General features: G+C 41.7%; 1 protein-coding gene across 1 annotated transcript in view; it reads right to left on the bottom strand.

Annotated features, from left to right (window-relative positions):
* Positions 1-1,468: 1,468 nt before the first annotated feature.
* The window catches only part of LOC121550480 (ATP-dependent RNA helicase DDX18-like), a 33,401-nt gene continuing 18,207 nt past the window's right edge, over positions 1,469-16,662 (bottom strand). Inside the window, exons 6-14 of the mRNA XM_041862750.2 lie at positions 16,379-16,578; positions 9,282-9,396; positions 9,017-9,156; positions 8,540-8,701; positions 7,043-7,195; positions 6,780-6,893; positions 6,563-6,619; positions 2,341-2,518; positions 1,469-2,113 (exon numbers count right to left, since the gene is read on the bottom strand). Of these exons, the coding sequence (XP_041718684.2) occupies positions 1,968-2,113; positions 2,341-2,518; positions 6,563-6,619; positions 6,780-6,893; positions 7,043-7,195; positions 8,540-8,701; positions 9,017-9,156; positions 9,282-9,396; positions 16,379-16,578 (1,265 nt within the window). The 3' untranslated portion in view covers positions 1,469-1,967. The remainder of the gene's footprint in view (positions 2,114-2,340; positions 2,519-6,562; positions 6,620-6,779; positions 6,894-7,042; positions 7,196-8,539; positions 8,702-9,016; positions 9,157-9,281; positions 9,397-16,378; positions 16,579-16,662) is intronic.

The raw sequence follows: 16,662 nt of genomic DNA, 5'->3' as shown, positions 1-16,662 counted from the left end.
TGTAACAGATGTAACAATTACTGATGTTCAATCAAACATGAATGATTTGACGGGTTATGACAAGTTCATGGCATTGATGAAGATGAGCCGCCACGTGACAAGAGTATACTGTAGAGTTAGATGGGAGTGTAACCTCCAGGGGAAAGTTCAGAGAAATGTAATGAATCTTGTGCCAAGAAACCGGAACAACCAGTTAGGGGCGAGGGCATAAAATCCTCATAACATATTGTATTACTCAGACTGTTTCCCGGACACAGACTAAGCTGTGTTTGCTCAATGGAAAATCTCCATTGAATGTTTTTTCAGACATTACCATGAATAGTGTTATATAACTTGTTGGTGGATATGACATGTGGAACTAGCACCTCCATAAAAAGTTGTTTGAGATCACGGCTCTGCTTGCTATTATGCTAGCATATACTATAATTATTTACCTATATCCTGACCATGGTAATATTATGGTAACACTTTGACACTCTGTGTCATAACATGTTATGAAGCGGTCATAACCATGTCATAACACGGTCATGACCCATATTTACACCTGTTGTGATGTGTGATTTTATGGCTGCTTATGACCCCTACATGTGTCAAAACCCACATTTAGTAAAATTAGTTTTTTTCCCTGCCAAGAAGTTTGCTTTTATTTGAAAGTTTGTTTCTTAAATCCTGTTGTAATTAATTATTTACAGTCATGTTATTTTCCATCATATTTTAAATAACTTGTAGAAATTACACTTCATGAAACTGTCAAACAACATGACCATCATAAATCATATAAGCCAGATAGGTTGATCACATACATGCCCTTATATCAGTCAAAAAGAGGGTGTCTTGCCCGGCTCCTGCATTCATCCCAGTTATCAGAAACAGAGCATTGGAATAGGTGCATGTCTGACATCAATGTGTGCGCAATTACAATGATCATTTAACATGGTCAATAACAAAACCTAGGCTATGGTATAATGGGATGTTTTGCCTTGTGTGGTTGACATTTATGTAGTTGTCATAACCTAGTCCTGTGTAGCTCAGTTGGTAGAGCATGGCGTTTGCAACGCCAGGGTTGTGGGTTCGATTCCCACGGGGGACCAGTATGAAAATGTATGCACTAAAAGTAAGTGCGTCTGCTAAATGACTAAAATGTAAATAACCAACCATGTTATGACACTGGGTGTTAAGTAAAGTGTTACCAACATTGTGCACAACTGGACTACTGTCTTCAGACTGGTTCAGACACATAACTTCACTACACCACCTACATTAAACCTGTGCTTGAATACACCGCCCCCATGTGGAACTTTTGTCACTACAACCATTTGCTCAGAGGATCTCTTCAATGGTGATCTGTTCCTCAAATTACAAAAACAGCGTGCAATTACTTTTGTTCTGGAAATTGGTTGCAATACCCTACCTATAATTATTAAGGTTGCAAGTGCACTAACCCTTAGGTACAAAATGTATCAACAACTGGAAGGGCTTGTTTTTTTAATATAAAAAGTATACAATAAATGGGAATTCAATGGTTGCAACGCTCTGAAATTCTGTGTGTGCCAACAAACGGTGTGGGTGTATATACATTATTTAAATTGGCCAGTAAAGTAGAAGGATGAAAATAATGCAAATACATTTATCAATATACAGTTCTGCATAATTAAATCAAAGACAGTCCATGGTAAAATCCAAATCTGCTGTAAGGAAAGGAATGCAGGGGATGTCTTCAACAGTTATTAGCCCACAGAGTCCTGTCACTAAAGACACAAAATACCTGTTCAGAAAGACACAGGTGGAGTCATTGGAGCGAAAACTGGGCCTCTTACAGGTGGCAAGAGACTGGTCTAACACACACAAATAGGGAGCAAGACACAATGCCCAGTACAGGGTAATAGATTGGTCTCTAGATAGAGAGCGAGAGGGGAGTGTGTCCAGGTCATGAAGCCATTTTGTAATTGCCCCCAAAGGACCGCAGGTTAGCGGGAGAATTGCCTCTTGTCCCCCTTGCCTTTGTTGACGTGCTTGAAGATTTTGGCTTTGTGAGCGGGCTTGCCCTTCTGGTAGCCGAAGCCGCCTCCTCCGCCCCTCTTCGTCATCTTCAGTCCTCCTTTGCTGTGAACGTCTGGAGAGGAGTGCTGGGTTAAGGGAAACACTGTACTGCACTGAATTGACCAATTGGGAATAGGCATTTATCGTTACCACCTGTAGGGGGGTGACAGAGGGATGGAATAAGGGATGTTTATGAAAGTCATGAGAACAGACATTGACAAACAAAGTAAGACAATGCAACCCTTCAGAAACAACATTGATGAAAATATGCTCAGGCAACATGGACGTAGAAAAGGATACTGAGGTCGACGTAGGGAGGCACTTTAAAGCCGAAAGACTGTGCCACCATGGGGAGGTTGAGCGTGTTGACACTGTAGATCGCTTTGAGGGAATGCGAGTCGTACGCCCGCACGTAGGACTTGTAGGCCTCCTGAGCTGACTTGTGCAGGTAGTAGTTCTTCTCAATCAGCTTATTCAGCTGCAAAGAACAAATCGTGAAAACTACAAATTTTTCTGTGGATATGTCATTGAGATTAAGGCTTGTCAGATAATTGCACATACACTCCGCTACATATTTTTTTTGGACAGTGAGGCTTTATTTGGTTCTATACCACAGTATTTTGGATTAGAGATTAAATGTTTTATATGAGGCGACAGTACAGAATGTCAACTTTTATTGGAGGGTATTTTCAAATACAGTGCTTTCAGAAAGTATTCATTCCCTTTGACTTATTCAACATTTTGTTGTTACAGCCTGAATTAAAAATTGATTAAATATAGAAAGAATTGTCCCCCCCATCTACACACAATACCCCATAATGACAAAGTGAAAACATGTTTAGAAATGTTTGCAAATGTATTGAAAATTAAAAACAGAAATATAACATTTACATGAGTATTCACACTCCTGAGTCAATACTTTGTAGAAGCACCTTTGGCGGTGAATACAGCTGTGAGTCTTTTGGGGTAAGTCTAAGAGCTTTGCACACCTGGATTGTAAAACACTGCCCATTATTCTTAAAATAATTATTCAAGCTCTGTGAAGTTGATCATTGCTAGACTGCCATTTTCAAGTCTTGCCATAGCTTTTTAAGCCGATTAAAGTCAAAACTGTACCTAGGCCACTCAGGAAGATTCAATGTAGTCTTTGTAAGCAACTCCAGTGTAGATTTGGCCTTGTGTTTTAGGTTATTGTCGTGCTGAAATGTGGATTTGTCTCCCAGTGGCTGTTGGAAAGCAGACAAACAGGTTTTCCTCTAGGATTTTGTCTGTACTTATAGCTGTATTCGGTTTATTTTTATCCTAACAAACTCCCTAGTCCTTGCCGATGACGAGCATACCCATAACATGTTGCAGCCACCACCATGCTTGAAAATATGAAGTGGTACTCAGTGATGTGTTGCATTTGCCCCAAACATAACACTTTGTATTCAGGACAAAAAGTTAATTTCTTTGCCACAAACTCAGCAAAAAAAGAAACGTCCTCTCACTGTCAACTGTGTTTATTTTCAGCAAACTTAACATGAGTAAATATTTGTATGAACATAACAAGATTCAACAACTGGAGACAAACTGAACAAGTTCCACAGACATGTGACTAACAGAAATTGAATAATGTGTCCCTGAACAAAGGGGTGGGGGTCAAAATCAAAAGTAACAGTCAGTATCTGGTGTGGCCACCAGCTGCATTAAGTACAGCAGTGCATCTCCTCCTCATGGACTGCACCAGATTTGCCAGTTCTTGCTGTGAGATGTTACCCCACTCTTCCACCAAGGCACCTGCAAGTTCCCGGACATTTGTGGGGGGAATGGCCCTAGCCCTCACCCTCCGATCCAACAGGTCCCAGACGTGCTCAATGGGATTGAGATCCGGGCTCTTCGCTGGCCATGGCAGAACACTTACATTCCTGTCTTGCAGGAAATCACGCACAGAACGAGCAGTATGGCTGGTGGCATTGTCATGCTGGAGGGTCATGTCAGAATGAGCCTTCAAGAAGGGTAACACATGAGGGAGGATGTCTTCCCTGTAACGCACAGCGTTGGGATTGCCTGCAATGACAACAAGCTCAGTCCGATTATGCTGTGACACACCGCCCCCAGACCATGACGGACCCTCCACCTCCAAATTGATCCCGCTCCAGAGTACAGGCCTCGGAGTAACGATCATTCCTTCGACGATAAATGCGAATCCGACCATCACCCCTGGTGAGACAAAACCGCGACTCGTCAGTGAAGAGCACTTTTTGCCAGTCCTGTCTGGTCCAGCGACGGTGGTTTTGTGCCCATAGGCGACGTTGTTGCCGGTGATGTCTGGTGAGGACCTGCCTTACAACAGGCCTACAAGCCCTCAGTCCAGCCTCTCTCAGCCTATTGCGGACAGTCTGAGCACTGATGGAGGGATTGTGCGTTCCTGGTGTAACTCGGGCACTTGTTGTTGCCATCCTGTACCTGTCCCGCAGGTGTGATGTTCGGATGTACCGATCCTGTGCAGGTGTTGTTACACGTGGTCTACCACTGTGAGGATGATCAGCTGTCCGTCCTGTCTCCCTGTAGCGCCGTCTTAGGCGTCTCACAGTATGGACATCGCAATTTATAGCCCTGGCCACATCTGTAGTCCTCATGCCTCCTTGCAGCATGCCTAAGGCACGTTCACGCAGATGAGCAGGGACCCTAGACATCTTTCTTTTGGTGTTTTTCAGTCAGTAGAAAGGCCTCTTTAGTGTCCTAAGTTTTCATAACTGTGACCTTAATTGCCTACCGTCTGTAAGCTGTTAGTGTCTTAACGACCGTTCCACAGGTGCATGTTCATTAATTGTTTATGGTTCAATGAACAAGCATGGGAAACAGTGTTTAAACCCTTTACAATTAAGATCTGAAGTTATTTGGATTTTTACGAATTATCTTTGAAAGACAGGGTCCTGAAAAAGGGACATTTTTTTTGCAGAGTTTATTTTTGCAGTATTATTTAAGTGTCTTGTTGCAAACAGGATGCATGTTTTGGAATATTTGTACTCTGTACAGGCTTCCTTTTCACTCTGTCATTTAGGTTAGTATTGTGGAGTAACTACAATATTGATGCATCCTCAGTTCTCATATCACAACCACTAAACTCTGTTTTAAAATCACCATTGGCCTAATGGTGAAATTCCTGAGCAGTTTTTCCCCTCTCTGGCAACAGTTAAGGATGCCTGTATCTTTGTAGTGACTGGCTGTATTGATACACCATCCAAAGTGTAATGAATAACTTCACCATGCTCAAAGGGATATTATTTTTTTACACTACCAAATCAGTGCCCTTGGCATTGAAAAACGTCCCTGGTTTTTGTGGTTGAATCTGTGCTTGACAATCAATACTCAATTCAGGGACCTTACAGATAATAATGTGTGTGGGGTGCAGAGATGGGGTAGTCCTTCAAAAATCATGTTAACCACTATAATTGAACACGGAATGAGTCCATGCAGCTTATTATGAGATTTGTTAAGCACATTTTTACTCCTGGACTTATTTTACTTGCCATAACAAAGGGGTTGAATACTTATTGACAAGACATTTCAGCATTCCATTTTTTATTAATTTCAGAAATGTTCTACAAAACTAATTTTCACTGACATTATGAGGGAATAGTGTGTGTAGATCAGGTGCTAAAATCTAAATTTAAAGAATTTTAAATTCAGGCTGTTACAAAATGTGGAAAAGGTAAAGGGTGTGAATAATTTCTGAAGGCACTGTATATCTTTAACATTTTAGAAATGAAAGCACTTTATGCATCTAGTCAACTCATTTGAAGTATTTGGAAAAATTAACTTAGTGTACTGAAGTGGTCAAAAGTTTAGTATTTGGTCCCATATTCCTAGCACCCAATGACTACATCAAGCGTGACTACACATTTGTTAGATGCATTTACAGTTTGTTTTGGAAGTGCTTCAGATGTTGTGCCAATAGAAATGAATGGTAAATAATGTATTGTATGATTTTGGAGTCACTTATTGTAAAGAATAGAATGTTTCTGAATACTTCTACATTAATGTGGATGCTACCATGCTTACGGATAGTCATGAATGAATCGTGAATAATGAATCGTGAAAAAGTTAGAGGCCCAAAGAGCATACCCCCAAAACATGCTAAGCTCTCACCTTTACCAACAACGGGGGGTAGCTGGGTGACCCAAAAAATATATTTAATCAATTTTGAATTCAGGCTGCAACACAACTAAACGTGGAATAAGTCAACGGGTATGAATAATTTCTGAAGGCACTGTATATGAAAATACCCTCAAAGAAAAGTTGACATTATGTACTGTCACCTCAAAACATTTTATCTCCAATCCAAAACGCATGAGTATAGAGCCAAATTAAACGTTTTCGTTTCATTGTCCAAATAAATACGTAGGAGAGTGTATGTAAGAAGTCGCTTATCATTTGACCATTTCAACTAATTAGCCGTTGCAGTCCACTATGTGACAGATGAAATGTCAGTTAGCGCTGATGCACATGCAGTAATAAATGTGGATGAATATCTTACCTGACCCTGGATATCGGAGATCTTTGCCCAAGAGAATTCAAACTCACTCAAAGGAACCTGATGCAAAATAAAAACAGAATAAAAAATGTCATTTTAAAACATATCACTGCTGAAAAACGGTTAATCTTTTGCATGTTTTCCTTGTTTTGCTGTTGAGAGCTGGGTTGAGGTAAGGTCAGAGATGGTTGGGATAGAGATGGTTGGGTTAGGGTCTTACCTTGGCTTGTTTGAGGAAGCGCAGGAAGCCCAGCTCCTCTGGCCTGAGGATTAGGAGGGCATGGCCTATGCCGTTGATCCCGCGAGCCGTTCTGCCGACCCTGTGGATGTATTCCTAGGAAAAGAAAGAGGGAAGAAATAAGGAAGAGGGAAACAAATGTGAATGCTTCACTGAGGCATTGGCTAGAGATACCTATAGGCTAGGGGTTATTTCTGGCTAGTGTCGAAGATGCATGAAAGAGTGTCTCAAACTTCACTAGGTACCTTGGGGTCATCTGGGGGGTCATATTGGACGATCCAGTCCACCTCAGGGATGTCCAGGCCTCTGGCCGCCACGTCTGTACACAGCAGGATGCCCGAGTCGGCGTTACAGAACTGGAAGAAGGTGGTGGTACGCTTGGTCTGCTTCTGCTTCCCCTGAGAGATCAAAGCAAAAGGAGATGATTAGACGTCAGCCACAGGCTGCATTGACCACAGAAGATAAGACGCCTGGCTAAAGGCTTCCGCATGCTTCGGTTCGGTTGGCTAGACGAACTGAATGCGTATGCTCGCTTACTCCCTTAAAAAAAGACCTTCCCTTGAAAAATGAGAAAAAGCGGCAATAGTAATATTTGTTCATCTTGAGACGCCGTAGCCAAAATAGTTTGAATTAATCTAAGATAACTCAAATCTGTCATTTTTGCAGAGGAGATCTTAGTTGCGCAATTTTATACCCAACTAAGATGGTTGGTGCAGTATTTCTCATGTGACAAAATGTGCATGAAAACGAGTCGTCTATCGTTGAATGACAACACTTCACTGAAGAATCCTTACTGTTGACCAATGATCAACGAAGGGCGTAGACTTCTGCTTGCCTAGATTTATTTTTTTAATGTGCACGAACAGCCAAACAAAAACGTCACAAAATGTTGTATATGCATGAATATAAGCACGAACTGTTGCGAACTGTTTCGGATGGGAAGCATGCAGCCTATTGCTGAACGAAACAGTACATGTTAATGTTTAATCCCACAGCGCAATATATGTTCATATATGTTGTGTTATAATGAATGGTACACGGCCTTTAGACCCAAGTGTGGATGTACCAGTTGTCTCTGCAGCAGACAAATAAGAGAGAGAATGCCTTGTGGATTCAGACTGGGGTTCACTGTAGCAAAGCTCAAATTGAGTCAGATAATAGCCTGAAGACTTCTGACACAGAGTATAGGCTGCAATATGTTGCTAGTCTTGGAACTACCTTGCTGTTACTCGGGACACTTAGTTTGGGCATAATTATCGCCTGTGGTATATATGGCTTGAGTGTCTTTTTGACTCAAAAGGGCTCCGAATAACTTCCTGAGACAAGCGAATGAAGTGAGTTGGGTCGTGTTCTGCAGGCATTAAACAGATAAACTGTCAGAAACGGGAAGGTACTATCTGAACTTGTCCCATAGGAAACACATTTTTGTTTTCCTTTGCAAAACGCTTAGCTATGGTGTGCCCTAATGTTTACAACCCTGAGGGGTATACTACAAAGCAGGATCAAGGAGTTAGCCAGCTAACTTGCCTAAATGTTATAAAATAAATTTACTTTAAAAAAATAATAAAGATAAGCTTGAAATGAGCATGGTCTAATTGACTCAAGAACCCAACACGCATAATATTTTAGCTTAACGAACCCTAAAATCTGTAGTAATTTCTGGTTGTTTATCAAAGTTAGCTGGCTAACTCATTGATCCTGCTTTGTAGTATACCCCTCTGGACAGAGAGGTGACAACTCACGTGGATGGCCATGACGGGAAGGTCAATGTAGTTGAGCAGCTCGTAGTGGAACTTGACCGACATGCAGGATGAGAAGAACACCATAAGCTTCTTCTTGCGGTTCTTCTTCAGGAAGGTGAAGAGCAGCATGAAGCGCTTCTCTGAGGGACACACCACATATCCCTGAAAACCAAGACAACGTTTACATATCAGACCACGCATCCCTGAAGCACCAGAGAAAACCAGAAAACCACATTCCTGTCTGAAGTACACATTCTAACTGATGTGAGGTTTACCTATAACCTTGCCGTGGAGGAGACATGGCAGGGTCTCAAACGACCCAATACTCTCTAACCAAAAACAAAGCTTTGCTACTTTCAGATACCTCGAGTCTTGGGACAAGTGACGACAATCCGCTTAACTAGCAACAACAAGCTGACCCCCTGGCATGTCATGCATGAGTATCGTCACTCTGCAGCAGTGAGTAGTTTTGTTTACCTGCTCCAGGCCATCCACGGTTGCGTTGTCCTTGTTGTCGTCCACACCCACGTAGAGGGGCTCCTTTTTCAGGGAGATACGGGCCAGATCCTCCACCTTACGGGTCTGGGTGGCCGAGAACAGCATGGTCTGCCTCCGCTCTGAAAAAGAAGGCACGTTAGACATGTTAAAACACTGGGAGTTACACATAAAAACAGACAAATAGCATCAAACGCCATGGTACAGTATATGCAAGGATGGTTATGGCCATGATGTGGGTACATACTTGGCAGGAGTTTGATGATCTGCTTCAGCTCCTCCTCGAAGCCGACCTCCAGGATACGGTCAGCTTCGTCAATGATCAGACACTGGAGGTTCTTATACATGAAGCCGGCAGTATTCTACAGAGAGCAAGGGGGTGGGGAGAAACAAATTAAAAGTGCCCGGGACTGAATGTGTGCAAAAATCTAGGGCCGACCCCATTTAGTCGACTGGTCCATTGTTTGGTCGATAGGCTGTCGGTCGACAGATTTTTGGTTGTTGAGAGGTCGCAAATTGATTTGATTTATTTTATGGCAGACACTTGTCTGATTCACACCTGTCTCAGTGGACTAATCCATTGCAGAGGCTGCGGGGATGGCACAGTCCAGCACTCTAGGACAGGCATTGCAAGGGTATTTGCTTTGGCACGCCAAGCAATTTGAGAAAATTGAAAAAATAAGTGAAATTGCATTAGTTTCCATAAATGGCTACTGCTTTGGACCTGACACCGTTTGAGAGTATTCCTTAGGCCTACAGTATTTGTGAAGATGTGTCTTGTGTATATTTAAAAAAAATTGAGTCAAGAAGGGGAGTGTGGCTAAGATGTACAAGGCGCGTCTCTCCCCAGAATGTGCTCTCCCGCCAATGTGTGCATTCATTGTTTCATAACTTCATTGTATGACTTGTTTGATTGTTAGTGTCTATCAATGGCCATTACATATATCACTAGTATATTTACAGTTAATCCCCATCATTTCTAATCTACAATGTTTGTTTGGCTATGGTCATTTCTGTTAATGCATTCAATATATTATTATTACAGTCGTTTACCATTCTCATTGTCGGAGTGGACACGTCATTTGCAGAGCTCAAAACCCATGCTATACTTGTGAGAAACAAGTTTAGGTTTATTTCTTGCCATTTCCGAGTTGTCAATGTATTAATAAGTATTTTGTTTGGAGCTCTCCTGTCAATGTTGAGTAAGGATGCACAACTGATTACGCATAGGTGACCTGGCCTGCGCGCAAATATACACTACCGTTCAAAAGTTGGGGGTCACAAATGTCCTTGTTTCCGAAAGAAAAGCAATTTTTTTGTCCATTAAAATAACACCAAATTGATCAAAAATAGAGTGTAGACATTCTTAATGTTGTAAATGGCTATTGTAGCTGGAAACGGCTGATTCTTAATGGAATATCTACATAGGCGTACAGAGGCCCATTATCAGCAAGCATCAGTCCTGTGTTCCAATGGCATGTTGTGTTTGCTAATCCAAGTTTATCATTTTAAAAGGCTAATTGATCATTAGAAAACCCTTTTGCAATCATGTCAGCACAGCTGAAAACTGTTGTGCTGATTAAAGAAGCAATACAACTGGCCTTCTTGAGACTAGTTGAGTATCTTGGGCATCAGCAATTGTGTGTTCGATTACAGGCTTAAAATGGCCAGAAACAAATAACTTTCTTCTGAAACTTGTCAGTCTTGTTGAGAAATGAAGGCTATTCCATGCAAGAAATTGCCAAGAAACTGAAGATCTCGTACAACGCTGTGTACTACTCCCTTCAGAGAACAGCGCAAACTGGCTCTAACCAGAATAGAAAGAGTGGGAGGCCCCAGTGCACAACTGAGCAAGAGGACAAATACATTAGTGTCTAGTTTGAGAAACAGATGCCTCACAGGTCCTCAACTGGCAACTTCATTAAATAGTACCCGCAAAACACCAGTCTCAACTTAAACAGTGAAGAGGCGACTCCGGGATGCTGACCTAGGCAGAGTTGCAAAGAAAATGCCACATCTGGCCAATAAAAATAAAAGATTAAGATGGGCAAAAGAACACACTGGACTTTTTCTTTGTAACTAATCTGCGTGCCAGTTATGATTTTCATGGAACAGTTTAATTACATTTTTAATAAAGCCTTCATCTCAAAATCAATGTCACGTGGTTCATCAAAATTCTATCTTAAAGTACCTTCTATTGCCAATATGTAAAAATAGCCTACATAAAGCCAACAAATAAAAAAACATTGCAGCCCGCAGGTAGAAAATATCCTGATAAAAATAAATATCCTATAAAATCACATAGGCCATGCATAGCCAGTCTGCATGGAACTGGAAACATTGTATCACCTATTGTATTAATGTTGTCATGCGCAAAGCTCATGCTAGCAAACTTGCAACATTGTATAAAATATTCTAGGCCCTCAGAGTTTCCGTGCCAGTGAGCTCCGGACATAGACACTGCTTGTTGTAGGCTATTTGCGCAACGGATCAGAAGTCATCAGGTAGGCCTATGACGTATTTACCACATCAGAGCATGTCATTTTCCACCCCTTTCATACTGAGTGGTAATCGAAAGGGGAGCAGGAAAGATTTCTCAAATAAGCTACGTTTAGGAACTATTGTCATTCTCAAATGGATGTAAAAACAGACTTCGTTGACTTGCTGTTTGAGGCGAAGAAAACATTTATTTGAGAAGCTCCACAGTGATGGTGAGTTAAGACGATCACAAATAGTATCAGATCCCCAAATGGGCATATTTACAGGCCTACATTTGCACGCAGGCCAGGTAGACTAGTCCTACTTCTATATGCGTAATCAGGTGCGTGTCCATACTCAAGATTGACAGGAGTGCTCCAAAACAAAAATAATGAATAAATTGACAACTCGTAAATGGAATGAAATAAACCAAAATGTATTTCTCACAAGTGTAGCCTAGGTTGTGCACTCTGCAAACAACGTGTCCACTCCTACAATAACTGTTAGATTTTAATAAGAATAAATGTTATGCATTAACAGAAATGATAGAAACCAGATGGGAATTAACGGGTAAATGTACTACTGGTGTGCCATTCCCGCGGCCTTACTCCTCTCAGATAGACGTGAATCAGTAAGGCGTCTCGGTCGACCAACAGCCTATCGACCAAACAATCGACTAAATGCGATCAGCCCTAATGACAATAGTCCTCAATGTATTTGAAATCTCTTTCCAGCTCTCCCCTTTTTAATAAACACTGAATCTCAGCGTGAAATGAAAACATTTCATGCTTTGATCAGGCAGATGTCATAAAATGCCTTATTACTTCTTATCCTTTGCACAAATACAGATGTTCTGTTCTGAGCTCATTGGCGCAGGAAACTGAGGGAATAGTTGATATAACGCTGCAAGTTTGCTAGCTTCGGGCTGGACCCAGTTGATAGTTGATAAAAATGTTCGTTGCAGACAGGCAGAGCAGAGAGATTGAGATTGAAAGAACATGAACTGCCATGCATAGCCAATGTGATTTATAGGATATTTATTCTGATATTTTCTACCCGCAATGCTTTTATTTGTTGGTTTAATGCAGGCTATTTTTACCTAGTTGGCAATAGAATTGCATCGGTATATAGGCCTCTCTGCGATCTGCGCTAAATTATTTAGCTGCCAATGGCTCACGGTGTGTAATACAACATGTCCATTTGGCAGAGGCATGCGCTCTTACATTAGATTAATTTTAACTTTGAGATTTGTATCATTTTCATTTAGATTAACCACAAATGATTGAGATACGAAAACTATTATAATTGAAACTGTTCCACGAAAATGTGCATATGAAAATCGTAAATGGTTGAAATTGTAAGAAATTGTGAATTGGCACTCCACGTGAAAAAGGTTGCCGACCCCTATTACCGGCAACTTCAGAAGCTCTACCTGTAGCTCAGTTGGTAGAGCATGGCGCTTGCAACGCCAGGGTTGTGGGTTCGTTTCCCACGGGGGGCCAGTATGAAAATGTATGCACTCACTAACTGTAAGTCACTCTGGATAAGAGCGTCTGCTAAAATGACTAAAATGTAAAATGTAACTGCAGAATCTGTGAAGGCCAGCAGCAGTGGGAGGGGTGGGTAAGGACCCGTTTTTTAAAAATTATTCTTCTTCTTCTTCTGGTTAGCTTGATCTCTGGCTCCCGTTTGAGTAATGAGTCTTAAAATCAGGGATATAAAAATACTTTTTTTTTTTGCACTGAACCATGCATCAGCTTTAAAAAGCTAATTTCTAGTGACTAGATCCCTTCTTGAAATGCAGTTTAACTGTGTACTAATTAAACAAAGAATATGATCTACATGATCAGTCTGTAGTTAATGTGAACCTAACTCAAAGCAAAAACATTTAAGGAAAGCAATCCAATGTTATTTGTTGCCTAGACTTTACTGTAAATTACACTCAAGTTCACAGAATAAACAATACATTAATATTGCAGTTAGCCATGACAGCCTTTATAATAGAAAGCTTGTGACCACACACATATGTAAATAACACACTTGGGAAAAAAAACATCTTAAAGTATAAATAGAATGAAACAGGCATTCTATTTTTTCTCTATTATAGTAGCTACGACTATAGTGGTCACAATAGTAGACGTCGATCAAGTGCAGAAGGCTACATGTGTGCAAAAATAACGTTCTGAGTAAAAAATTAAATAACCTCCCCTCACTCAACTGTTACAGTATGTCAAGTTCAACACAACAAAAGCAATCTCTTTGGGCTACACTACGCATTATTACATTGTACACTTTCTGCCTGTGTACATCTGTTCTGTTCCAGGCAGAGTACACCCGGCATACCCCTTTTTATCCACCGTATTGAAAAAGTGAGTGCTGTTACTTTCACCTCTAGGCATCCAGCTTAAACCTGGCCCAGCTCCAGCTACACTTCATCCCTGAATCCACTTGTTTAACAAGCAACGCCTAATTCTCTCATTCTTAAAATTAAACACATACTGTAGAGGGAAAACATTAATTCATAGATAGTAGTTAGTTCGATAGCGAGTTAACGTTTCATACAGATGGCCAGGTTCCAGTGATCAACTAACGTTATAGCTTGAGGAACGGCAAGGAGTCTTATACCAGTTAATACCATAGCGAATTGGTTCCTCAAGTTTACGTTACTAACGTTAGCTCATCTGATGTTGTAACGTTAGCTAGCTAGATGTCTGACTTTAGCCAGCTAATTTTCACACCATAAACTACAATTATTTGATCAGCTATGTTGGCTAATGTTGCTCAACATTTCTCTGGCTAGCTAACGAAGAACTCGATCCAGCTAGCAAGATACTTAATGCTAACAATTCTTGTTCCACCACACTTGCTCCCTCACCTTAAACTTTCCAAAAGCCAGCTGTTTTTCGGTTACAGCTCATGAAGTATGCTTCATCACCCCAGTCTCCGTCGTCAGGCTTCTCACCTACCGCTGTTGTCGTTCAGAGGACGTGCTGCTGTAACCGGACTAATTGCCTTTCCACTCTCCGCGGTCTTTCCAGAGCGCTGCATTGTTATGTGAACGATTAGCTGAGCCTTGGATACAGCCAGTAGTAATCCAAAAGTGTATACACAAATCACGTAGGTTACCTATTTTAGATTCAAAATGGCAAATTTCGGCGAAAGGTGACTAGTTTGAAGCTCTAATTAATTATTTCATCAAACTGTGTTTAAAGAATCCGACAAGCTCAGTGCATATAGTTCATTATATTAAAAACACTTAGGGTGTGTTTATATGGAAAAATACACGTTTTAAAACTTCTACCAATCGATTCGTCGAAAGAACAGATGACTCTCGGTCGACCGAGTTGTTTTTTTATAAGTCGGGGACACTGAAACATTATATACTTAACAGAAATATAAAGGCAACATGTAAAGTGATGGTCCCATGTTTAATGCACTGAAATAAAAGATCCCATACATTTTTCATAAACTCAAAAAGTGTATTTCACACAAATGTGTTTACATCCGTTAGTGAGCATTTCTCCTTTGCCAAGATAATCCACCTGACAGGTGTGGCATATAAAGAGGCGAATTAAACAGCATGATCATTACAGAGGTGCACCTTGTGCTTGGGATAATAAAAGGCCACTAAAATGTGCAGTTGTCACAACAATGCCACAGATGTCTCAAGTTGAGGGAGCGTTCAATTGGCACGCTGACTGCAGGATTGTCCACCAGAGCTGTTGCCAGAGAATTGAATGTTAATTTCTCTACCATAAGCTGCCTCTGTCGTTTTAGACAATTTGGCAGTACGTCCAACTGACCTCACAACCGCAGGCCACGTTACCAAGTCAGCCCAGGACCTCCACATCCGTCTTCTTCACCTGCGGGATTGTCTGAGACCAGCCAGCCGGACAGGTGATGAAACTGTAGGTTTGCACAACCGAAGAATTTCTGCACAAACTGTCAGAAACAGTCTCAGGGAAGCTCATCATCCTCACCAGGATCTTGACCTGACTGCAGTTCATCATCGTAACCGACTTCAGTGGGCAAATGTTCACCTTCGATGGCTACTGGCACGCTGGAGAAGTGTGCACTTCACAGATTAATCCCGGTTTCAACTGTACCGGGAAGATTGTAGACCGTGAATATGGTGTCGTGTGGGCGAGCGGTTTGCTGATGTCAATGTTGTGAACAGAGTGCCCCATGGTGGCGGTGGGGTTATGGTATGGGCAGGCATAAGCTACGGAAAAACAAACACAATTGCAATTTTCGATGGCAATTTGAATGCAGAGACACCGTGACAAAATCCCGAGGCCCATTGTCGTGCCATTCACCCGCCGCCATCACCTCATGTTTCAGCATGATTATGCACGGCACCATGTCTCAAGGATCTGTACATAATTCCTGGAAGCTGAAAATGTCCCAGTTCTTCCATGGCCTGCATACTCACCAGACATGTTACCCATTGAGCATATTTGGGATGCTCTGGATCGACGTGTTTGACATCGTGTTCCAGTTTCCGCCAATATCCAGCAACTTCGCACAGCCATTGAAAAGGAGTGGGACAACATTCCATTGGCCACAATCAACTATGCGCTGCATGAGGCAAATGGTCACACCAGATACTGACTGGTTTACCTTTTTTGGGGGGGTATTGGTGACCAACAGATGCATATCTGTATTCCCAGTAATGGGAAATCCATAGATTAGGGCCTAATGAATATATTTAAATTGACTGATTTCCTTATATGAACTGTAATAGTTGTTTGTTCAGTGTACAGTCTGATCCTTAGTCAACATTGTGGTGCTCAGAGGTTACCTGGTCCCAACTTTGATATACATGTATGAAAAGTGCTTTAATACAGTTACTGTTCTTATGGTTACCTGCAGGTGGTCTAACAATCTGCCGGGGGTGGCCACCAGGATGTTGACGCCATTGGCCAGCCTCTGGGCCTCGGCCGTGCGGTTGCTGCCGCCCATGATCAGGCCGAAGGTGTGCACATGGTGGGTCATCAGCTCCTTCATCACACCGTACGTCTGCATGGCCAACTCGCGCGTTGGGGACAGGATCACCACGCCCGTGCCTTGGGATAGTGGGGAGCAGGGTTCTGTCTTAGGCACATTTCAGTTCAGTTCCTAGCCCCTTCCTTTAGTCTAGAACAGGGGTG

This window comes from Coregonus clupeaformis, chromosome 4, assembly GCF_020615455.1.
Source record: "Coregonus clupeaformis isolate EN_2021a chromosome 4, ASM2061545v1, whole genome shotgun sequence".
Taxonomy (NCBI): domain Eukaryota; kingdom Metazoa; phylum Chordata; class Actinopteri; order Salmoniformes; family Salmonidae; genus Coregonus; species Coregonus clupeaformis.
Note: the sequence above shows the minus strand (reverse complement) of the source record. Positions and strands in the feature narration are given on the sequence as shown.